The sequence below is a fragment of the Centropristis striata genome, chromosome 19 (genome assembly GCF_030273125.1).
Source record: "Centropristis striata isolate RG_2023a ecotype Rhode Island chromosome 19, C.striata_1.0, whole genome shotgun sequence".
NCBI lineage: Eukaryota > Metazoa > Chordata > Actinopteri > Perciformes > Serranidae > Centropristis > Centropristis striata.
In genome coordinates, this window is record NC_081535.1 from 34,094,179 (window position 1) to 34,120,384 (window position 26,206).

The 26,206-nt window shown below is 39.0% G+C and overlaps 1 protein-coding gene across 1 annotated transcript in view; it reads left to right on the plus strand.

Annotated features, from left to right (window-relative positions):
* LOC131992505 (synaptic vesicle glycoprotein 2C-like) overlaps positions 1-26,206 on the plus strand; it is a 69,726-nt gene that overhangs the window by 17,884 nt on the left and 25,636 nt on the right. Inside the window, exons 3-4 of the mRNA XM_059358109.1 lie at positions 13,443-13,623; positions 16,804-16,955. Coding sequence (XP_059214092.1) covers positions 13,443-13,623; positions 16,804-16,955 — 333 coding nt within the window. The remainder of the gene's footprint in view (positions 1-13,442; positions 13,624-16,803; positions 16,956-26,206) is intronic.

Below are 26,206 nucleotides of genomic sequence, written 5' to 3' on the forward strand. Positions count from 1 at the left end.
TGGTGCAGACTGGTGCAATCTGGTGCAGACCAAGTACAGACTGGTGCAGACCTGTTGCAAACCTGCTGGATACCCGGTGCAGTCTGGTGCAGATCTGGTGCAAACCTGCTAGATACCTGGGGGCAGACCTGGTGCACACCAGGTGCAGACTGGGTAAAAACCTGGTGCAATCTGGTGCAGACCTGGTCTAGTGCAGTCTAGTGCAAACCAAGTACAGACTGGTGCAGTCTAGTGCAAACCAAGTACAGACTGGTGCAGGCCTAGTGCAAACCTGCTTGATACCTGGTGCAGACTGATTCAGACTGGTGCAGACTGGGTGAAGACCGGGTGCAGACCTGGCACAGATTGGTGCAGACCTGCTGCAGACCTGGTGAAGACTGGTGTAGACCTGGTGCAGTCTGGTGCAGACCAAGTACAGACTGATTTAGAACTGGTGCAGGGTGACACTTGCAGCTATAATGTAATTGCTTTAGGTGCTTGCCAGTGGGTTGTCATGGCACCAGGTATTTGGATCCATGAGTAGGAGGTGTGCTATGCTGGTGTAGATAGATCTCTCCCACACGAAGAGAAAAAGTTGTGTGTTTTTGCGCCACTAATGTGACTGAATGTGTGATTTGGCTTCGTTATTTGTCTCTCTAATATCAAAAATAGCTGTGAGACTCTGGCACAGTTTTCTCTCAGTATATTCATGCTTACAGTTCAATCAAAGCAGCCCACAGAAAGATGAAAAGAAAACATGTTTTCTTCTCATTGTGCCGTTGTGTAACCCAACAGAGAATGCCTACCTTGTTTTGTTTTTTTGTGGGGAGTATAGGACGGTTTATTATTCACCCAGATTTCACCCATATTCTGACTCATCTCTCAGTGGGAGACAGGAAGGAGAATAGAAAAGAATGAGTCATTTTACCAACTCACACACACACACACACACACACTGCATAAATAAAGGATGTGTGTAGATGCTCACTTGTGGATGCACTTAGAGGAGTAAACCTTACACAATAGAAGTGATTGGTGTTTTTACCACAGTTTCTCTGTGAAGGTCAGTGACTCTGTAAGTGGTCAATGAGAGTCTCTTCTGTGACATCTGGCTGCAAAAAGACTCATGAGAGAAATGTTAAAATAGAGAAAATGATGCAGAGATCATCCAGCACAGAGAAATATGGTTAAAACACAAATTACTCTGCACGTTCTAACGTTTGTGCATTATAATAAATGCATAATTCATTCACAGTATTTGTGCACAGGAGCAACTGTAGTTTGTAAATATAAGCAGACTGTTAGTCGATGAGGTTTGTTTTGTCTGGATCATGTTCTGTGTGTTTCATCAACAACTTACACACAGATACTGTAGATATTGATTAGGCAGAAAGGGATTTTCCAGCCACGTGCAGCTGAATCAGTGTGAGGTCAGGACGGCTGCCAGGAAGTGTGTGATGAGGGAGGTTCATGTGCTGTGAGGCATGCTGCATATCTTTGCTTTTCACTTCAAATGTCGCACCGTGGACTGGAGCAAGAGGGTGGAGCTTCAATGTTATGATGAAGTTGTTATTTGCAGTTGTTTGCATACTGCATGCAACAGTACGTACCTGGAAATGTAGCTGATTTGCACCATTAGTTTGAAGCCAAAGCCAAAGTCAAATTTATTTATATAGCGCATTTACAGACGGCTGAGCTGCACCAAAGTGCTTCACATAAAAGTGCAAAAAGTGCAATAAAATACAGAATTGACAAAGGTAAAAAAAGAGACAAAACAAAACAAAACAAAACAAAACAAACAAAAAAAAACTTGTTATACTGACTTGTTATACTGACCCCTTTAATCTGAACTAATTTGGAGAAATGGGAGGATATTTTATAATGCATCAACAATAATGCCTACATGCCACGTAGCATAGCATGTAGCATAGCACCGTGGAGCTGTCGTAAACCTGCATTCTTTCTTACAGCCAGCAGGGGGCGACTCCACAAGAAGCAGTCTGATTGGATGAGAAAATGACCTCTCACTTAATTTCTTTAAACATTCTCATAATGAGTTTATGGTCTCAATCACTAGTTTCAAGTCTTCTTCAATACAGTATGATGGTCATTAAATAAATGATGTTCCCATTTAGAGTAAAATAAATGCTGAAGCAGAGTATGCTTTATAGAGAAGCTACCTTGTGATTGATAAGAGGTACCATGGTATTTATCAGTGTTTGGTTGTTATTTTAACCTTTCAGTGATTGTTATAAATGATGATTTCTAACATTTTAAACACTTACAGATGTCTTGTTCAGCGTTCAAATGTACCAAAAATGATGCGGTTATTTTGCTTTCAAAAACACAATCATGCTCGATGAAGAAGTTTAAACGTTGGTTACAAATATATCATCTAAGAGGTAAAATGAGGAAAACATCTAATTCTATATTTCTATACTAAATATATGAAGTTTTTACGTTGTGATGTCATAAAGAAGTCATGTGGTCTAAACCAAATAATGCCTGATCCTGAATAAAAGGGATGGATATCTTCCAAAGCACCCTATTCAGGCTTTTGTAATGGGACTAAAATGCTTCAATATGATATCTTTAAATTAACATTTTTACTGCACATGATTCAATTTTCTCCTAAAACAGCTTATTCATGCCTTCATATGCATGAATTACCAGTATTTCTTTCCATAATCCACTCGTTCTACGCTGCTTTTTGCCCCCTAAAGTCTTTCCCTGTAATATAATATAAAAGGGGAGATGCTATCCAGATATGGGATGTTCAGGTCTTTCCCTCCGTGCTCCCGTCTGTCCTCTCCGTTACCTCCTGCTGTAATCCTCCTCTTACACTCTGTGTGTCTCATAGCCATGCAGGCGATCTGGAGATATGTGCTGAGTTAATCTCTGCAGCATTGTGCTTCACTGCAGTTTAGCCATGGTAGACTGGCTCACGTAGGAGAAAGAGAAGGAGAGCTGCTTTCTCTCACTTCTATCAGCCCCTCCTCTCTCTTTCCTCTTCCTCCACGTATGGCTTTCATTTGTCTGCACTGTAAACTATTTTCTTGTAAATTAACAGTAGAATACTGGCAGCAGGGTTGCAGCATTCTACTGTTAATTTTACAGTTCCCTTACTGTTATTTACTTTACAGTATGTTACTTTGATAAAACCACATACTGAATTATAGTACAATCCTGTATCTCCTTGATTTGACAGTAAAATACTGATACTGCAAACATCATCTAACAAATAAAACAGAGTTCAACTTACCCTGTGATTTGCTCAAGAAATGCAGGATTAAAATGGATGTTCTAAGAAAGGAAAGACCAAAGTTGGCTGAATGTCTCCTCTAGAAATACAGCAGCTTTCTGTATTTTCTCAGCCTCACCGCTGTTGATTCTACCATAACTCCCAGAATGCAATGCTATTTATGGCCTCGGGGCAATCGCACCGAGCACTGGTCCCATACAGCAATAGCTGTAGGGACCAGTGCTGCACTACTGTTATACTGTAGATTTTTTCTTATTCCTCTTCCGGACGCAATTTCGTCCCGCTACTAGACAAATTATAAATCAAAACGTGATCGGGATCAGTGTGCTATTACTTTTCTCTACAGAATACTAATTTTTCTGAAAAACTGCTCAAAATTTTGCATTGAAAAAGAACAATAATTGGAGATTTTTAACCGTCTACTTCTCCGGCATAATTTCACCTAGAGACTCCATTTAAACTTTAAACAGTAGACACAAGTCTTGTGTATCGGTGTATTAATCCACGTTTCGATAGGTCATATAGTTTTTTATCAATCCCTGTTCAATGACCATGATCATTTTTGGAGAAATTCTGAGATTATAATGGGTGTGTATTGCACGGAATGTTCGTGTCACAGTGTGTGACATCATCGCCAGAGTGTAGAGGGAGAGAAAAAACTGTCAAAAAATAAATTTGAAAACTGCGCTCCAGGCCGCAAATTCCACTCTACAGAAATAATTTATACATAGAAACGTAGGAAAATTAGTCTTCTCCCTCACAATCCTCTGGTAAAGCTGTCAGAGTTATAGTTTTGGCGTAGGACGCACAGATGATCCACCAACACCACCAACAGCCTCATTGGCTCCCATATTAAAAACACAGGAAGATTTGGAAAAAAGGAAGATGAAACAGTTTTTTTAGATCGCTCTAACAAAGCTATTTTTTCATTTTTCTTAAAAAAAACATATGTAGATGTTCAGGAAGAACTCAGGACGCTCAAAGTGAAGTCGGATCAATAATAGGTATTATGGTTTTGCCAAAAATGCTTTCTGTTCGAGGACAGAAATTCCAGTCTGTCCACCTCTGCTGTCGCTGTTCCGGACCAGGTGTCAGTTAATTCTGTTGATTGCTTTGATCTGATTGCCTTTGATCTTTGATGTGATTACAGTTACAGATACACACACACACACACACATGCTCGTAAGTGCGCACACTCCTCACACATGCATACACATGCTTCATACACGCACACACAGGTAACTAAAAATCTAAATCTCATCATAGTGTACACACACCGGCAGTAGCCCCCGTGGCCCTTTCAAAATTTCCCCAGAGGAAATTTTCTAGTTATGGTATATTACAGTATTTTATGGGAAACGGCAAACTACCTACAAATATTGCCCAGAATGCATTGTTTTGTACAGTATAATACCTTTTTAATGGAAAAAAAAGTATGTTACTGTCACAATTTGGCTGTTTTCTTACAGCAATTTGTTACAGTGTGCTGGTGGTTTGTGTGTCTGCAGGTGAAACACAGACCTCAAGGAGAAAGTCTGCTTTGTGTAATCAATGCCAATCTTTTTTTTGTTCTGTGTGTTGCGGTTACTTTACAATCACAAACACAATCGACAGCTGAAGTTGTAATAAATGGGCTCTGCTGCAGCCAGAGATTAGCTCATTTAAAATCCAGAGGCACAACATTAGTTCACATCTCTTCATTCCCCATCCGCCTCTCTTTCTCTCTTTCTCTCTTTCTCTCTTTCTCCGTCACAACTAAACACCACCTCAGGGTCTATTCTCCCATTCACTGTCCAGGCTGAGAGGTCACCATTCAGAGTGGATTTACTGTGAAACCTGATTGAGTCGTTGTGTTTCTTGTAGTGCAGAGTATTGATTAGAGGTTGCAACATGAACCAGGAGGTGAATTCCTCCTGTAAGGTCTCAGTCAGCACGCTGAGGATGGAAGCTTTGAAAGAATTTGTGCTGATATATTTTGACGGATCAAATTAACTGATAAATGATCAGAAGAGGGAGAAAAAAAATCCTTGTGTCGTTTGTGAATTCTTCTATCTGGTGCACTTACTAACAACATAGAATATGATGCATTCATGTGATGCCAGAATAATTGGAAAACAGTTTGAGAAATTCAAATTCTCTGGTAAGAAAAACAACTCAGAATATCGTTGAAAATGTTGGTATATGAGTTTACGTTATATTCCACAGAAACGTGATGTGAATATTGGGTTCATGGTAACAAATTTGAACAAATTTAAACATCAGAGTGATGAGAACGATTCTGGGATTTTTCCATTCTATGTTGGATTATTGCAAAAACTAATTTTACACATTTTATTCAGCAAGATAATCTTACAAAATCACTGAGGTTATGCTGTTAAATGTCCCCTGACCAGCCACTTGTTGCCTTTTTTTAAGACACAAAATTAATGAGGGAGGTATTTACTCACATATTTTATTTCGTGGAACAAAACGTGAAAATCTAACCACAGACTTTATTTCGGGATTGAAACAAAAACCCTTAAAAAACCCTTCCACTGATTTAGAGGTGATGGAACCAGAAGTGGAAAAAGTGCAACTAATTTCTGGGTTACTTCAGCCCAGTTCAAAACAAAAAACACAAATCTGCAGCTGAACACAAATTTCCTGAATGATCCTGAAGTCATCCTGATCAGCTGATTGGAGTAAAGAATGGATTGTTTAGTCTTACATGGACGGAGCTCTTTGTGGATCAGGAGGTCTGAAGATGTTGCTGATGTTTTAATTCGTTCAGGCTCCGTTTACACGAGGACGGTCTGAACAGAAGACGCAAAAGTGGCGTCTCGTCTTCACTTTTTATTCCTCGTTTAGACGAGCGTTTTCAGGAGGAAATCTGCTGCATACGGTGATCTAAAGTGTGTGAAATTGGATTGCATGCAGCCAGGCGGCATCACTTAAAGCCATAAGAGCATCTTTGGGCATGCAGAAGTTTTCACGCCACACATTTCCATCAGCTACTCCTTCCACAAAGTTCTCCACCATCACTAGATCTCCCAGGTCTCGTTCACAGCCGTCTGGCTCCTCCCACCAATCGCTGCATCCAGAATGTGATGGAGGTAATTCCAGATCCTTCTCTGTTCACTAATACTATCTGTACATATCCTGGACATTTGGTGGAAAGACTCCTGTAAGTTTATTAGAGCTGCCAGAGCAGCTTGAAGGTCCCACCATGGAAATAATCCCACGTTTCTTTATTTCCTGTCCTGGAGCATGTATGTGACGTAAACACATACGTGACGTGAGCAGATCAGATCAGAGTTTTGTGTCTTGTCAGTGTAGACGACACGCTACGGAGGAGAGGATTACACTTTTACACTTTGGAGGGTGGTTTCAGATTTTTGGGTCTTTAAGCAACAAAAACGCCGTCACCGTCTAAACGAAAGGCACTTCCCATAAAATATTTTGTCGTTTTTACCCGCAAGCGTCCTCGTGCCTCAGACAGTAAAAACATAAAGTAGACGAAGTGGAATAAGACAGAAGAGTATTTTGACTGAACTCCACAGTTATGGAAACAAAGCAGCAGGTATTGGTGTAATTAATATCAGAGGAATGTGTTTTCCTCTCAGGGGGTCTCCTCTCTCCTCCTCCTGCTCCTCCTGCTCCTCTGCTCTCAGTCTCTGCTCTAGCCCACCTGTCAATCACTCGGGGTCTTCTGGGAAATCCTGCAGCTCTCACATAATGTCCTGAATGTTCCTGCGGAGGAAACGAGTGCTGGATCCTCCTGACTGCTGTCTGTCTCCTCTCATCCATGGCTGGACGCTGCTGCGTGGCGGAGCAGGAAGGTGTCAACAGAGAATTACACTTACACAGAAGAGCTAATTACTACAGGAACAAAAAACAAGTTAAGAGTTGGCTGAAAGAATCCCAGTGGATGCAGAGAGGAGCTGCACAGTGTACCGTTAAAACCAGCCCAGACGACGTCTGCTGGGAGCTCCAGCTGGAGGAAAGATGAACACTTTACCAACTTTACCAAGGAGCCTCAAACCACAGGTTTATACTGGACGGATCTAAGACTTTACATTATTTAGTGTTGGGTTGTGTAGCCATTTTACATTATTTCAAATGTTTTCAGCGACTTGCAAACCCAGAAAGTCTGAACGTAAACCCTCCACAATATCCCTTACATTTCCACCAATTGCACATCTGTTCTAGCCTGGTATACCCAGTGGTAGAAAAAGTATTCAGATCCTTTACTTCAGTAAAAGTACTAATACCACCCTGGTAAATTACTCCACTACAAGTAAAAGTTCTGCATCCAAATCTTACTGAAGTAAAAGTAGAAAAGTATCAGCATCAAAATCTACTTAAAGTATGAAAAGTAAAAGTACTCGGGTTATGCAGAATGGACCCACTATGATTGTTTTATATATTCTAAATATATTATTACATTATTTGTATTGGTGTTTTAATGTATGCAGTGTTTTAATTTTGTAAAGATTGGGCTCATTTAATTACTTAATATACTGTTAATAGATTTAATAAAAAAAAATATCACTTTACATTGATCATATATATTATGTTAAATCTCCACCTGAAAAGTAACTAAAGCTGGCAGCTAAATCCTAGAGTAAAAAGTACAATATTTGCCTAAAAATGTAGTGGAGTAGAAGTAAAAAGTTACATAAAATGGAAATACTCAAGTAAAGTACAAGTACCTCAAAATTGTACTTAAGTACAGTACTTGAGTAAATGTACTTAGTTACATTCCACCACTGGGTATACCCAGAATGCCTTGCGCGCTCGAATTTCATTTCGAACCTCCATCCAGTCTGGCAACCAGGAAGGATTCTTAGCCCTGTTTTAGGATCCAATCACAGAGCGGGGAGGGACGGCAAGACGATGACGCGTACTTCTCAGCAGACAGAAGCTTGTAGTTTTGTAGTTTTCTTACGGATCCAACATGGCTGCTGCAGACGCGAAACTCTCTTTAGCTGTAGATGGTGTTTTAAATAGTTTAGAGAGAAAGTTGAAAGACGAAAGGTCTCTCAGCGGCTCCGCTGTCCCCCGGCTCGTAGCCAGATCACCGGCGCTACCGTGACGCTAAGAGCTACCTACAGACGCTTTGATAGACATTCTAAGCGTCCAATAAACGGCTCCGGAGGATCGTAAACCACACCTCCTCTACGGAGAAATGAACGGCTGGTTTCCAGACTAGATCTCATTTGAGATTAGTCTGGTGTTAGCCAGGCTACATCTGGTCAGTGATCGTAGGTGAACCCTTTATAAACTGTATGAATAATTTTACCAAAAGAACTTATTCAGTTTGGATACCAGCTTTGTCTCTGATCCTAACCAGGTCCTGAACACTCCATGTGATTTATCAAAATAGGACAAACACGGTTCCAAGATTTAATAAAATTAGACTAAAGAACTCTTTAGTGCACCAGTTAATCCTTAAACTAAATATGGAGCTTAATCCCAGATCAAATACACATTTAATGTCTTTAGAGTTGTTATGTTAAATGTATTTCTTAAATTGTATGTCAAACTTTTGTCCTTGTTGATGTTGCAAATGGGCGTACTGTGATACAAGAACATTTTCAGATGTGATCTGACTATAAAGTATCATCATCATCATCATCATCATCATCATCACATCTAGCCCTGTCACACTGAGGGTCAACCTGTATTGATTTTGCGTTTTAAAGGGTTTTAGATGCGGGTCAGCTTGATTTATATGTGAATAGCCTGAAACCACGATGCTAACGACTGGGACGGGAATAATTATTTGTCATTTGTCACTTTTGCCTCGCAGCAACGGGTCACAGGTTCGAATCCAGCCTGCAGCTCTTCTGTGTGTTTGCATGTATGAGAGTGGATCCTGCAGCCTTCTCCCACTGGTTAATATTAAAATGTGTGACTCTAACTTGCCCGTTGGAGTGAATGAGAGCATGAATGGTTGTGTGTCTCTATGTGTAACCTCTGTGGTAGTCTGCAGACCGGACCAGTTGTTATGCACTTTATACATAACTTTTATGTTACTTTATACTTCTACTTCACTGCATTTTGAGGCAAATATTGTACCTTTTACTTATTTAGCTGCCAGTTTTAGTTACTTTTCAGTTCAAGATTTAACATAAAAACATATAAACAAATAATTAATATGAAATGTTTGCTAACATGTTAACATGTTTTAAATTGAACATCATAAGAGTATATTAAGTAGTTAAAATGGGCCCTACCTTGGGAAAATTAAAGCGGTCCGTACATAAATGCATCAAAAATAATAATAATCCAACAATATTTTTTAGAAAATATGAAACAATCTGAGTGGTTCCATTCTGCATAATGAGTACTTTTACTTTTGATACTTTAAGTACATTTTGCTGTACTTTTACTTCAGTGAGTTTTGAATGCAGGACTTTTACTTGTAGTGGAGTAATTTCACAGTGTTGTATCAGTACTTTTACTTAAGTAAGAGATCTGAATACTTTTTCCACCACTGATCATTGGTGTAAAGATTATTATAAAGTGGGGAAGTTACCTGGAGCTGTCCGTTTGTGATGGTGTTACCCAGAATGCATTGTAATAGTTAGTGTGATTCCTGCTTTTATTCCTGTGCCCCCCTTCTTTTGCTGACCCCTATCTCATTTACATAAAAGCTCTGCAATGTTAAATGCTGGTGGAGGTTTTAAGGTGTGACCTGAGTTTGAACCCTGCAGGAAATCACAAATCCAATCTCAGAAAGATTCATAATGCGTCTCAAATGCCCCATCACCCCCGACTCCCCTCCCCCTTTATTACAGCTACACACCCAGTGTTCTGGGAGCCATAAAACAAATGAGCTGCTGTTACATCTTAGATAGCATCTCCTTGACTACATGCATTGTTTGTGTGCAGCGACAGCGATCAGGAGATGTCTCCAGTTTGTGCAGAATGCAGCCGTTTTGATATTCACGCTGATATTAGTGAACTAGTGGCTCTCTTTATATGGTGCTGCCAGGAGGAGAGGCTCCTCTGCAGCAGCTGTGCATAGATAGATCCAGTAGCTGTCACCTGTAATGAATCACCAGCTCTCAGCATCATGTCTGCGCAGCTTGATAAGACCTTCTACTTTCAGTGTATCTGTCCCATCACCTCAAACACGGAGAGAAAAAAACAGAGGAAGAAAAAAAAAGAAAAAGAAAAGGCTTCCTTTCCTCTGTCTGCACTCTTTCTGGTGCTGCCTCGTCAAACAATCGCATCTCCCCCCTCCAAATGCATTAGCATTTTTATTAGAGTAAAGTGGATTATTTACTGGCCTGACAACCCTCCTCCACCCTCCTCCACCCTCCTCCACCCCCCCTCCCTCTGTGGTGCAGGGCGCCGGGACAGGAAGAGAAACGACCCCGACTTCCTGCAGCAGCGAGAGACGAATGGACTTTAAAAGCAGAGCTCCGAGGTCAATTAATGCTCCACTTCACTGATAGTCACTTTAGCAAACATCAGCTGCCAGATAGACTCGTTCAAAGTACATTTACTCAAGTACTTAAGTACAAATTTGAGATACTTGAGTCTTTTCTTGTTATGCCACTTTCTGCTTCTATCCCTCTATAGGGTTCATAGTGAAGGCATGATGTTCTGCCCTTTCATAGAGCAGTCTGGCGGCGCGGAACGAGGTGGGAGGAGAAGATAGTCAGAGTAGCCTAGTGCTAACAGGCTAACAGTTAGCTCTGTAGCAGTACAGTGTGTATGTGCTAACAGGCTAACAGTTAGCTCTGTAGCAGTACAGTGTGTATGTGCTAACAGGCTAACAGTTAGCTCTGTAGCAGTACAGTGTGTATGTGCTAACAGGCTAACAGTTAGCTCTGTAGCAGTACAGTGTGTACAAACTCTTGGTTCTTGTGATAAAGTATCTAAATCTAATGGAAATAATCAGTTAACTGATGATTATTTAAATGAGTTTCAGCTCAGCCAACTATAACTATAAAATCCTACTTTAACATGAATGCATGCTAAATAATAATCTAATGATATAATGCATAGTAGTTTACTATCTTTACTATCTACTTTTTCCTGCTTCTGCCATATAACATATTAAATGCAGGACTTTTCCTTGAGTATTTTTACAGTGTGGTATCAGTACTACTACAGTAAATGATCTGAGGCTTTTACTGACCACATATCAGATTACCGTATTAAACACCAGTCAATAGATAAATGAAATGCAAACACACAGAATGAACCTCTATAGAAGCACATTATTGTGTGTGCACACTGAGCAGCTGTTGTAACTTAATCCTTTTACACTCTACAGTAATAATGTGATGTGGATCCAGATCCCGACCCGGCTGAAGTCACAAAGACGCTTATAATTAGAGTTGTGAAATGGAAAAGTGAACCTTCAGTCCAGTCCAAACACAGAGTTGATGTACAGTGTTGTTGCTGCGAGCCAAGCCGAGCAATCGATGGATGGCAGCGCCGCTATTTATTTATACAGACTGATTTTATGTGACCTCTCAGCATTCTGTCGATAGCCGGGAAATAACAGAACCAATTTCCGTCTGTTACTCCACTGATGCACTTGGAAGGAACCACTTAATGCTCCAGCTGACGTTTAGCAGCTGACTGCAGCTCTGTATGCATGTGTGTGTGTGTGTCTGAGAGTGTGTGTGTGTGTGACACCAATGCAATATACACCACTAATAACTGCAGGTGTCAAACCAATCTGACACAAGATTAATGTGCTTTTTTTATTCATGTGTACTGGATATATAGCTTTGTAGCGGCTGTGGCTCAGTTGGTAGAGTGGGTCGTCTTCTGAACGGAAGGTTGGTGGTTCGATCCCCAACCATGGCAGCCTATATGTCGAAGTATTCTTGAGCAAGATAATGTAACCCAAATTGCTCCCGATGCTGCGTTCATTGGTGTGTGAATGAATTCCCAATGGTGGCAGGTGGCACCAGTACCCTGTAGCCTTGGCCCCCAGTATGAATGTGTGTGTGAACGGGTGAATGAGCGTTTACAGATATTGTGTTCTCAACAACAACTGTTCTCATTACCTCCAAGGATTCAGTATAACTTTTGTTAAAAGGATCGCAGAAAATCAACTGGCCACATCTTCATTAAACTTGTTGGAAGACTGCAGCATTGGTCAGAGAAGAACTCACAAAATGTTGGTAGAAGACACATTATTTTCACTTTTATTTACATTGCAAGTATATAGCTTTGGCAGAGGTCTGTGTTCTCCAAGAGCCCTTCTAGTTATAAGAAGAAAATCCTCTGATAGATATATTGATGAATTTCTGACCCATATATCGCTTATAGCTACTCAAAGATTTATCACCATTGCTGTATTTTTTGGCAAATAAGCAGCAAGAAACTGCAAAGCACACATGCTAAATATTTAAAGTAATTTATAAACCTTGTCATCATTACATAATATGTGCACCGGAGGGCATTTAAACTTTAAAATGTTCCACTTAATCAAAGGGATCTTAGTAAAAAAAAGTTAAATATTTTACGTCAGTTTCCCCTGCACTGCAAAAAAGCCAACTTGTATTTTTTGGCCTAAAACAGTGATTTAATTTGGTAAAACTTGGAAATATAAATTATTGACATTTAGGGCAATAATGTAAGTTAGCACAACAAAGGAAGCCAGTTGTCTGCTCAAAAACAAGTTGGTGAGTTGTTGTTACTTATATCTTTAAGTTGGGGTTCACAACAAGGGACAATAGTTCTGATAACTCTTATTTCTTTGTTGGGAAATTTGGTCATTAGCGAAAGCTAGCGGCTAACTGATGCTAGCGGCTAACTGATGCTAGTGGCACTGCTTGTTACAGCTACAAGAGTAGCCATTAGCGTATCAATGCTAACTCTAAATTGTGGTCACAACATTAGCTGACATTTCATAGCGGCGTTACAATCGTGCCAGAGAAATTCAGAGTTGAGCAAACTCAAAAACGAAACTTAAAATATTTAGTTTAATTGTCCAACTTAAAATTTTATCGAAGTTTGTTGCCTTGAAATTTTGAGTTCACCCAACTTTTCTTTTTTTGCAGTGTGCTTCTCATGTAAAAAGATGTTTGTTTGTGTGACATTTATTTGAATTTGAATCACTAAGTGGATACATAAATGATGCAAACTGTCTCCTATTTTGGAGGAAACTGCACTTTGTGATTTATTAACTTTTCTGCAAACATCTGGCTCCAGATTATTGACTTGCTCTGCGTCTCTCTGTGTGCAGGCAGCATCGTGTACCTGGGGATGATGTTCGGAGCGTTCTTCTGGGGCGGCCTGTCGGACAAGCTGGGCCGTAAACAGTGTCTGCTCATATCCATGTCTGTCAACGGCTTCTTCGCCTTCCTGTCCTCCTTCGTGCAGGGATACAGCATGTTCCTGCTCTGCCGCATGGTGTCCGGCTTCGGGTGAGTTCACTCTCATCTCCTCCTCAATATTTCCTCCATCCTCCTCACTGAAGGCTCCTCCCTCCTAAGGTTATAATAGTTTTGGATTTTTCATTAGTTTTAGTTTTAATTTTGTTGTGAATTTTTGTTTTCAAATTCAGTTATTTTAGTTAGTTTTTAGAGTGAGTTTTCTAGTTTTAGTTTAGTTTTTATTAGTTTTAGTGTTAGTTTTAGTTTTTTTGTAATGGGCTATGTGTTGGTGCCAGATTCAAAGAGGTCATAATAAATGTTTCCTTTATTTCCTTTGGTTTATCATCTCAGCCCCAATAAGGTTATTAACTCTTACAGTTCTGGGTGTTTTGTATTTTGGTTCTAGTGTAAACATCCCAGTCTCAGTAAACATATTAAGCCCCTAAAACCTGAAGTTTTGTTAGTAATTGTATCTGTCTTTTTTTTGGTAATTCTGTGTCTTTTTTGATAATTTTGTGTCTTTTTTTGGTAATTCAGTGTCTTTTTTAATAATTTTGTGTCCTTTTTTTGTTAATTTTGTGTCTCTATTTGGTAATTCTGTGTCTTTTTTGGTAATTTTGTGTCTTTTTTTGGTAATTTTGTGTCTTTTTTGGGTAATTCTGTGGTTTTTTAAAATAATTTGTGTTTTTTTTTGGAAATTGTGTGTCTTGGTCATTTTGTGTCTTTTTTTGGTGATGATTTCAAAGTTCTGGAAAAGTCTCATGTTGCATTGCAACACTCCCACATGTATTCTGATGCATTTAATTGTCCAAGAGACTGAAAATAGGTGGAAAAAAATACAAATACTACAAAACGACATATCCGCTTTCCAGGCTTTAATGGGTTAAGTAAGGGATCTGAATACTTTTTCCACCACTGGTGACGGGGAGACAAAAACAAAAACGTTTGCAGAAACGGGCGGCGCACACTAAATGAACATCTGTTGGCGTGGTCGGCTGCACACGGCGTTGATAAATGTCACGCCTCCTCTCTGGTCTGACCTCGCTGCTCATATATGACTCAAAGACGTCAGCGACATATCAAACTTCAAGCCACTGAGCAAGCCAATATACAGTAAATTATATGGAGCAGTACATTTATACCCTGACCAGCAGTGATGATTTAATCTCATGCTGGTTCATCATAAACCTCAGATTATATTAATAAATGTAAGAAAAAACCATAACAGGCTGCTCTGTGCTGAAGCAAGGGGAGAAAAAACATTCTGGTGATCCATTTTCTGAGTCTGATCTGAATTATTTTCTCTCCTGTGTTCAAGGTTGTAATTTACAAGGGGGGGACTCAGGAGACATGCCCCCCCTTCTGTTTCAGAAAGCACTATTAAACTCCACTTTTACAGTCTGAAACTAGCATTTTATTAAGAAAAAACATGAGAAAATGCATGCAGCAGGACCACATAGAAACATAGAAACATCTTCTGCTCAAGTTCCAAGTCCCCCTTCCAATTTCAGCTCCTCTGCTCTCATTCAGCATAATTTAAAAAAGAAAAATTATTCTAATGTTACATATGAACATGAAAAAATGCATTTTTTTCTCCTCAAGTTTGCTTTGTTGCACCTTTTTTTGTTTTTGTGCAAAGACTCTTAATCAATGTGATCCCCGCATTTCCCAACAAAGAAATAAGAGTTATCAGAACTATTGTCCCTTGTTGTGAACCCCAACTTAAAGATATAAGTAACAACAACTCACCAACTTGTTTTTGAGCAGACAACTGGCTTCCTTTGTTGTGCTAACTTACATTATTGCCCTAAATGTCAATCATTTATATTTCCAAGTTTTAACAACTTAAATCACTGTTTTAGGCCAAAAAATACAAGTTGTCTTTTTTTGCAGTGTAGAAACAAATATGCAACAACAATGAAAACATGAATTCAGCATCTGTGTCCTTTTTATTTGCCACTTGGACGGTGGAGCTCGACACAGATGTCTCTGTGGAGGATTGACTCACTTGTCAAACAGTTTTTTAGCCATTTAGTTGTTTTTCTCTGCTGATTCTGTGTGACAGTGTGTAGCTGTGAAACACAGATGGTGCCTCCTGCTGACTGTGTTTGACACCTTGCTGATGTCAGCTGACAGAATAACTAATAGGACTTTATGTGATTGTGTTAACCCTTTATCAGGCAAAGAACCGTATTTGGTAACTTCAGCGGATATCCAAAATAAAAATATATTTCGAGAAAAAAGTTGCAAATTTACTAGATTAAAGTGGCAGCTCTACAAGAAAAAAGTTGCAGATTTAAAGGATTTAAAGTAGCAAATCTGTGTGGGAAAAAAGTCACCGATTTATGAGAAAGAAGTGGGAAAAAAGCTACTTTTCTCGCAGATTCACCGCTTTAAATCTCTTAAATCTGCAACTTTTTTTTATTGTAGATGTGCCACTTTAATCTAGTAAATTTGCAACTTTTTTCTCGACCCCATTTTGATATCCACTGAAGTTACCAAACATAGTTCTTCAACTGATAAAGGGTTAATATGGATCAGTTGTATATAAAGTGAGACTTTTTTTTATCTAACAAATGTTAACTCTTATGCATCCTCAGGGACTTCTTTTGGCCCACTATTATTATTTATTTTTGGCTGCATTAATGCATATTATATATATACATTTGGCAAAGGTGTGAGTTTTTTCTTGCTTTTTTTCTAATTTTGGGTGTTCAGCCTCTCAAGTTCCTATAATAACTGAATAATAAACTGTCTCCATTGAAACCCAGGCTTTCAGTCTAGAGATCTGGCTTTATAATTTAATTAATTTACTTTTCCCACCAGATTTAACATTTTTTTCATGGTATTTTCCTTGTTTCCACCAAGATGATGCAATTTTATAGAGCAATGCAGTTTTGATCCAATGCATCAAAATAAATTATAACTAAACTATGCAAAAAAAAAAAAAAAAAAGCTCCCTAGCATTTAGAAAACAGTAACAAATTCAGTTTTATAAAACTACAGTGGCACTGTTTAAAGATATATGACTATTTGCTAATTATGATCAGGGCTTATATTAGTCAAAAAACAAGTTTGTGAAAGTGGAATATATTATATATCAATATATAATTTTATGGTAGTTTTAAAGCAACAAGTTTCTCCTTGATGGTCAGAATGTTTTATAGTATATTTGCATAATCAAAAGTTGTTTTCCTCAGTTATATGCAGCACTTTGTCACATGTGTGCAGGATCGGGGGAGCCGTGCCGATCGTGTTCTCGTACTTTGCGGAGGTTTTGGCTCGAGAGAAGAGAGGAGAGCATCTGAGCTGGCTGTGCATGTTCTGGATGATCGGAGGGATCTACGCCTCGGCCATGGCCTGGGCCATCATCCCACACTACGGTGAGTCACACCATGCACTAGTCATCGTCACGCCACCCTGATACAGTGGGGGACTCAGACTGTTAGAAGGGCGGTGACGAAAAAAAAAAGGGCCCATTCTGCACAACATGGGGCCCACCAGCAAGCAAAAAGCTATGATGCATCATGTATGATGAAATAAGTTAAAGAGGGCACATCATCATCATTTATTGTTTAAAGGGGCTCCCTAGAGGGCAATCAGTAAGTTTTTTCATGTGTAAAGGGCAGCTAATAAGGCACTTTCTCTCATTTTCACCACTCTAGAGGCACTTTCACGCGCTTTTTCAACCACAGAGGCACCAAGACACGAAAAAGGGCACTAGAAGGGCTGTCATTAAGGCACGTTATCAAATTTTCTTGCACTAGAGGGATCATCATCATAATTCCTTGTATGAAGGGGCACCAAATAATTTTTTACACGTGTAAAGGGCAGCCAATAAGCCACTTCCTCTCGTTTTCACCACTCTAGAGGCACTTTAGGGAAGGAGGTCATATAAATAAAATGGATTATTATTATTATTATTATTATTATTATTATCATAGCTCCCCTTTGACACCCCTGAGCCAGCTGGTTTGATCCCATCAAGATAGATAAACTTCTGTCTCCTTATCTCATCAGATGATCTTTGGTTTGGAGACTGGATCACATTATGTTGTCTATAATATTAACTTAATTTATGTAGCACTTCTAAAAAACAGTGTTTCAAGAATAAAACGGGAACAGAGGGTTGAGAAAAAACTAAAAGAAAAGAAGGAAAGAAAAGCGAATAAAATATCTAAATGCAGCTTGACAGTTGGTTAAAACAAACCATGATATAAAAGTTTTTATTTAGAAGGTAATGACGTTCAGACAGAAAGCAGAGCTGATGGTTGGGGAGCGTTATCTGCTCCAGGAAGTACAGATAGAGTAAAACATTTAATGCAAAATAAGTGATTTCCTGCTCTTTAGGGTCTGTCAATCAAAACAATAACAAGAGATGGAGTTTGGTGACATCATAAAGTAGTGTGGGATCACGGGAGTTTTTTTTTCTCAGAGCAGAATTATCCACAGATGTCTCCTCCTCTCCAAAACAAACAGACCTTGTGATTAAAACGGGTAAAAACACTGAATAAAGCCAATATCATGTTAAAAATCTGTGTTTCTGTGATGCAGTTTGGTGACCTCAGAAGTTTTTCCTCAGCTTGTTTCTCTAATAACTTCAGATTCAGATGTGAAATCCTTTATTTGGTTAAACAATAGAGCTTAAAACCACCAAGATCTAAAAGTGTTTTGTAAGAATGTGGCTTAAAACTGGATAAAAAATAAATTTATGACAACTACTGTCAGACTGATGCATGCTGCACAAAGCAGATGTTCAGACGACCAAATGAAACGGAGCATTAACTTAATTTAATTTAATTTACAGCAAAATATATAACAGATCTTTGTTTTTTGGCATTTTAATGCAGAAATATCACATACTGTAACTTTAATGCATTTAATAGCTTAACAGATGTTGAAACTCTGCACAAAGATGTCACAAAACAGACAAACGGCGTTCACATTACAAGGTAATCTTGCAGGAATATGCTCACAAATTTGGAATATATAAAGAAATCTGATTCTGCATAACGAGTACTTTTGCATTTTATACTGCTACACGGTATGGAATTTGATTTCATGCAGTTTCCAGGTTGGGATAAATGTGGGAAAGAGAGTCAGGAAAAATGTTGTTTCCAGACTATTACTCCTTTTCTGTTTTCTCTAAAAAGTCCTCAGAATCATGCAACCTCAAAGTCTGTTTGTTCCGACCTTAAAAAAAGATCCACAGGGAAAAAATAAAGCTGTTGTAGGAGACCAACTCTTCCTCATATACAAACCATGATGCAAACAGTTTCATTATGAAAAGGTCGCGGTTTGTAACGGTTTAAGCTGTAAAACGACTTCTGGCGCCCTCTAGTGGCCGTGTGGATTATGAACAACGCCAAGACCCTTTAATTATATATTTTTAAGCTGCGTCATTATACACGGAACAATGCAGATTAAGTGAAGTTCAAGTTCTTTTTTTTCATATTTGCACAATAATTGCAGAGAAGCAGTCGTTGGCAATAAAAATCTTAGATCTTTAACCCATAAGAACCCAGAGCCAGTTATCCATAAAGGAAAGTTATGGGGGATATATCACAGACCAGGTGAACCACGCAGAACATATTTATGATGTGGGGTTTTTTTGTCATTCTGTGTCTTTTTTTTAGTAATTTTGTGTCTTTTTTGTGTCTTTTTTAAGTAATTTAGTTTTTTTTTCTGTCATTTTGTGTCTTTTTTTGGTCATTTTGTGTCTTTTTAAAGTAATTTAGTGTTTTTTCGGTCATTTTGTGTCTTTTTTGGTCATTTTGTGTCTCTTTTTTAGTAATTTTGTGTCTTTTTTGTGTCTTTTTTAAGTAATTTTGTGTCTTTTTTGTGTCTTTTTTAAGTAATTTCGTTTTTTTCTGTCATTTTGTGTCCTTTTTTCAGTAATTTTGTGTCTTTTTAAGTCATTTTGTCTGTCTTTTTGTGTCTTTTTTAAGTAATTTAGATTTTTTTGGTCATTTTGATACTGCCTCCAGCGGCCCCCAGGTAATTTGAGTTTGAGACCCCTGTTGTAGAATATTTAAAGTGTTTGTTACATGGGTGTCACCGTGGGTTCTTATGGGTTAAACAATCAATGCTAATTAAATATTTAGAATATATGCAAGAAGATGCAAGATAAAAAAATAAGAGAATGTAAGACATAAGCCAGTGCAATTTAAAGTTAAAATATCGGCATAAATATAACGTGTGTGTGTGTCGTGCATGTCTTTGACCGGCCACTGCGGCGTTTTGATGACTCTGCATTATGCTGCAGAAAGGGTTGCGACCATTTGAGCAGTTTTAGTGATAAGACAGAACGACTCAATGTACATCTGCTCTCAGCTCCAGCGGCTCCGAGCTGCAGAGGTTTCCCACTGTCAGGAATCACTCGCTCCACCAGTTTAAACATTACTGCAAATAGAGACGGCAGTAAAGTTTGACTCTGCGGCGTGTTTCCTCTGCTGATGGCGCTCCCCGCTGGACTGATGCATATACATCCCAACACCATGCATCACACGCACGCTGCATCGCAAATACTTCCCTGAGATCACGGGGCTTCATTTAGAAAAAGGCCCTGCAGGGTTTACACAAACACAAAGCAGGTGGCGGCTCTGACTATAGCAACAAAGCATATGTTAGATAGATAGATAGATAGATAGATAGATAGATAGTTAGATAGATAGATAGATAGAAAGATAGATAGATAGATAGATAGATAGATAGATAGATAGATAGATAGATAGATAGATACACTGTAAGACTTTGCTGTAAATTTACAGTCAAATTCTAACAGTAACTTGCTGTATTATGATTGTACAGTATATTGCTGTGAAAGCAATGCATTGTGGGAGTTATCATGATTGATCAGGCATTCCAACGATCAAAATTATATATTTTTTTTCAGGAATTTACTGTTTTCAGGAAAATAAAGTCATTATTTTCGAAAAAAAGTTTTATTTTTTTTATTTTTTGTCTGGGCTGAAATAATCACAATGTGTTGTTTTTCCAGTAATCCTAATATAGAGTTTAAATGGATTAATTGTAACATAATTTAGAGTTAAACATTTAAATGTCATGCTATTTTTTTTTTGCGTTACGAGACAGTTTGTCAGTAAACGGACCTGTATTTCTATAATAGAGTAGAGGTACTGTAAGTTTTACAGTAACTTACTGGCGAAACTGCTGCCAGTAATTTACTGTAATTTTACAGTAAAAAGTTTTACAGTGTAGATAGATAGATAGATACACTGTAAAAAAATAATCTGTTTAATTTACGGTAAAAAAAAAAAAAAAAAAGTGAGTGGATTTTCTATTCTAAATTTAAATGGAAATATCAGCAAAAACTATAATTTAGACTGAATATTCCTGTTATTTTTAGGGTAATTGTGTCATTCAATCACACATCATGGTATTTCTCCATAAATTTTGCATGAAAATGTCATATTTTTACAGCAAAACTGTGTGTTTCTTCCAGTTTATGACAGAAAAAAGTAAATGTTTTGTGCTATTCTTTGATTTACGGTAATTAAAAGTGTCTAATACGGTGATGTACAATTTTTAATTTTACGCCCCATTTCTGATGTATTTGACAGAGTTTTACTGTTATTTCTACAAACATTTTTGACAGTGTAGATAGATAGATAGATAGATAGATAGATAGATAGATAGATAGATAGATAGATAGATAGATATACTTTATTTATCCCAAGCTGGGAAATTACAGTGTAGCAGCAGCATTACACACAGAGACAATAACAATACACTTAAATAAGAACAACCTAGGCATACTTCAAGCAATAAAATATAAAAATACAATAAAAATACAATAAAAAATAAAGTGTCTAAAGAAGGAGTATGTATTAAGGAGTAGAATAGAATTCCAGTGCAGAATAAATATGAATATACAGTATAAAAATGTTTGGTGCTGTGAAAGAAATAAGGTGCAATGAACATTGTGCATAAAAAACAAAGTGCATAGCGACAGTATGTATCTAAGCTGATCATTTCCTGTGTTCATTTTATGTGACAGTGTCGGAGGTAAAGCCAAATATATGAGGAGGAGAAAATAAAAAGGTTGTCTGATATAACAAATCTCATGACGTATAGAGAGGCTGAGCTGCAGGATAACAGAGAGAGGGAGGTGGTGTGTGTGTGTGTGTGTGTGTGTGTTTGTCTTCATATAGTTGTGAGGACCAACCCATGGCAGAATACCAACATTGTGAGGACATTTGTAGTTGTGAGGACATTTTTTCCAGTCCTCACAAAGAAAATGCTAGGATAGCCTCTAAAGGCCTTAATTAATCATCTGTATGAATTTCAGGGAAGGTCCTAACAGAGATGGTAAACCCTGAAATGTGTGTGTTGGGCTAGGGGAAGTGGTGGTCCTCACAACTACACAAAGACATGTGTGTGTGTGTGTGTGTGTGTGTGTGTGTGTGTGTGTGTCAGAGGACAAAATGAGCAAAATGAAATCAATGTGCTGTGTAGGAGAGGAGCAGAGGAGGAGATTAGGAGGACAAGCAGGGAAAGAGAGGTGGAGGGAGCGCTTGATTTATGTGGCCTGTGTCACGGATAATGGAAAGGTGAAGGGATGCAGCAGGAGGGAGGAGACAAAGAGGGAAAGTAAGAGAGGAAAGAGGAAGAAGAGGAAAGGGTGCAGTTTTATTTTTAGGGCCGTGTTGATCAGATATAATGAAGTTTGTCTTCTCTATAACGTCCCGGGTTGATTAAGTACCTGAACAAATGCTGTTCTTATCTGGAAGAAAGTCACGACACAAACTTCTCCTCAACAAGTAAATAAAACTAGTTCTCACTGCGTCAGACAAGATCAGTACTGTCAGGGATCCTTCACTGCAAAAAAAGAAAAGTTGGGTGAACTCAAAATTTTTGATAATCTTATAATTTTACATTGTAATAACTTTTAATCCTTACTTCTGCTAACTTCTGCAATGTGCTGAATTGGCACGATTGTAACGCCGCTATGAAATGTCAGCTAATGTTGAGACCACAATTTTGAGTTAGCATTGATACGCTAATGGCTACTCTTGTAGCTGTAACAAGCAGCACCGCTAGCATCAGTTAGCCGCTAGCATCAGTTAGCCGCTAACACCAGTTAGCTGCTAGCATCAGTTAGCCACTAGCATCTGTTAGCCACTAGCATCAGTTAGCCGCTAGCATCAGTTAGCTGCTAGCATCAGTTAGCCGCTAGCATCAGTTAGCTGCTAGCATCAGTTAGCCAACTTGTTTTTGAGCAGACAACTGGCTTCCTTTGTTGTGCTAACTTACATTATTGCCCTAAATGTCAGTAATTTATATTTCCAAGTTTTACCATCTTTTTAACGTTTTAAGCCAAAAAATACAAGTTGGCTTTTTTTGCAGTGTAGCCGGAGTGGTGGGATGTAACTAAGTACATTTACTCAAGTAGCTACTGAACTTAAGTACAATTTAGAGTTACTCGTACTTTACTTGAGTATTTCCTTATATGTTACTTTATACTTCTACTTTACTACATTTTAGAGGCAAATATTGAACCCTAACCCTAACCCTAACCCTAAGAAAGTGCAATTTAAAGTTAAAATATCGGCATAAATGTGTATGTGTGTGTGTGTGTGTGTGTGTGTGTGTGTGTGTATGAGAAGAAATATACTGTATATATACACAGAGAGTTGCTGACAGTTTGTAATATAGTAAGTCAAAGTATATGAATGGGTGTGTGTGTGTCATTTTATGTATTAATAAGTGCTGATAGTGGCACTTCAATCAGCTTTAACCCTGGTGTCATTGATTATTTAATTGAAACAGCACAAAAAGCTTAAATTTTCAGTTTTCCAAAAAACCCAAACATATATGGGTCTTTTTTTAACTCACCTCCTGTTATATCTGCTCATGCAGATTTGGTTTAAATGTTGTAACACATTCATATGCAAAAATCCAAAATATCCAAATATCAAATCAAATCAAACTTTATTTATATAGCGCTTTTCATACATAAAAATGCAACACAAAGTGCTTTACAAAAAATAAGAATAAAAACAGACAATAAAAATGACAAAACCCCCATACACATCTGTAAGTATACATACACAAACATGCACACACACACACACGCATTTAGTCATGCATGCACACAAACACACACACACTCAGACTCACACACAGCACATATTGATTGAGAGTTATTATTGATTGATATCCAGAGTTTAAAGTCTCCCTGCCTTTTATATTCACTGTGACACCAAAAACAGGATTTACTTCAATTATTGTGCTTCTGTTTGTGGGTCATTCCTTTACTATAATTTCAGGAGTGTGTGTGTGAGTGCGTGTGTGTGTGTGTGTGTCCTCTGAAGCAGCTAAAGATATGAGTTTCAGTATAAAGTGTCTCTGTGTGTGTTGTCACTAACTTTGTGAGCGTGTGAGGCGGCTCAGCCTCATCATTGAGGCCAATTGATTAGACGCCAGTGTTTTAACACATTTCTTCTCCAAGATGCAGTGGTGTGTGTGTAATAGGTTCCGCCGCAGTGCTCCCTCATTGATTGGTGGACAAAGGCCAGATAGCTGTGCCAGTGTGTGTGTGTGTGTGTGTGTGTGTGTGTGTGTGTGTGTGAAGAACGTAATACAGTAAGAAGGTAAAATAAAACCGTGCAGCCTGAGTTTTATGTGTGTGTTGCACTACTGTAAGTCTTTCTGTGTGTTCATTAACACACCTACGCTTTAAAATGTGTGTCACAGCCAAGGACAGTGTGTGTGTGTGTGTGTGTGTGTGTGTGTGTGTGTGTGTGTCCGTGCTCACTTACTGTAGAATAGGAACATAAATCTTGCTGAGTATCTGAATCAGTCAGCCGTCCCCTCCAGTCCATTAAAGCTATAATCCCCCTAATCAGGCTGGAGCTGCACCACAGGCCACACACACACACACACACACACACACACACACACACGCATGCACACACACAAACGCACGCACGCACGCACACACACACACACGCATGCAAGCACGCACGCACGCACGCACGTACGCACACACACACACACACACACACACACACACACACACACACAAACGCACGCATATGAGGGGCATTTTATGCCAGCACACTATACTAAAACGTGTGTACAGCGCCTATGCGATGACATCAAACGTCTAACGTGCGCGTGTAAATTCCATTCACTTTCAATGGACAGACAGGCGTCACGTAGGCGTCACGCAGACGCTGTACACGCGTTGTTGCACATACGCCTACGTGACGGCTGCGTGACGGGTGAACTACGCCTCAAATACGTGACATGAAGACCCGCGTGACTGTTAAGTACAATTCTACATAGGCGTACAGACACGCGTATTGCGAGTACACCAGATAACATGGGTGACGGGTGAAAAGTGCCACCAGCGAACGTAGTGGACGCCTGTGTGTGTGTGTAACGCGTGTACGCCTATAACAGTTCAGCTGTTACACAGAGTCTCAGCTTCATACGGGATTGTTTATAAGAAAGCACAACTTATAGATGAAGAGAAAGACTATCTCGTACGTACCAGATAAACTTAACGTTTTTCCGGCCAAAACCGGAGGCTTAATTAGCCTGTTTTAGGAGTGAAAGTCAGCAAAATGCAGCTTAAACAAAATGTTTTACCTCATTAGTTAACTACGAATGTCTGTAAAACATAATGGATCTGTGCATAAGTGCCGAATTGGGTTAAACAGTGTAGATATAAGGTCCGATGGAATCATATTGTGAACGGACTGCTGTCCACATGGCTACTGAATATTCATTAGATAGGTCCGCATGGCTACTTAATATTCAGGGGTGACAGCGATTACGGCTTCTGCAGGCAGGTAAACCTACCTAATTACAGCTGGTGCGTAATGAACTGTATGTCCGCAGGCGAAGCTGGGAACTGGCTGTGAGCGTTGCACTTTACTATTAGCCTACTATTTTTAAGTAGCTGAAATTATTTTAATTATCCCTTTCACCCTTGCTATCATTAAATATCAATTCGATATCATTCAAACCTAGAGAGAGAGAGAGAGAGAGAGAGAGAGAGAGAGAGAGATTTCGTTAACAAGAAAATAAAAACTGGCCTGAAAATAATAGAAATATCCTGACAGCTCTGTGGGGGCTTGGAGTTCATCTATAAGTTGTGCTTTCTTATAAACAATACCATATGAAGCTGAGACTCTGTGTAACAGCTGAACTGTTACACTGAGTAACACACTGTTAACGTACACGCGTTACACACACACACAGGCGTCCACTACGTTCGCTCGTGCCACTTTTCACCCGTCACCCATGTCATCTGGTGTACTCGCAATACGCGTGTCTGTAAGCACGCCTATTAATCAGACTTTATGCTGGCACAGGCGACGCATTCTAGGCGTTTAAGTATAGTGTGCTGGCATAAAATACCCCTCATACGCACGCACACACACACACACACACACACACACACACGCATGCAAGCACGCACGCACACACACACACACACACAAACGCACACACACACACACACAAACACACACACACACAAACACACGCCAACGCACGCACGCACACACGCACACACACACACACAAACACACGCACGCACACACACACACACACACACACACACAAACGCACGCACGCACACACACACACAAACGCACAC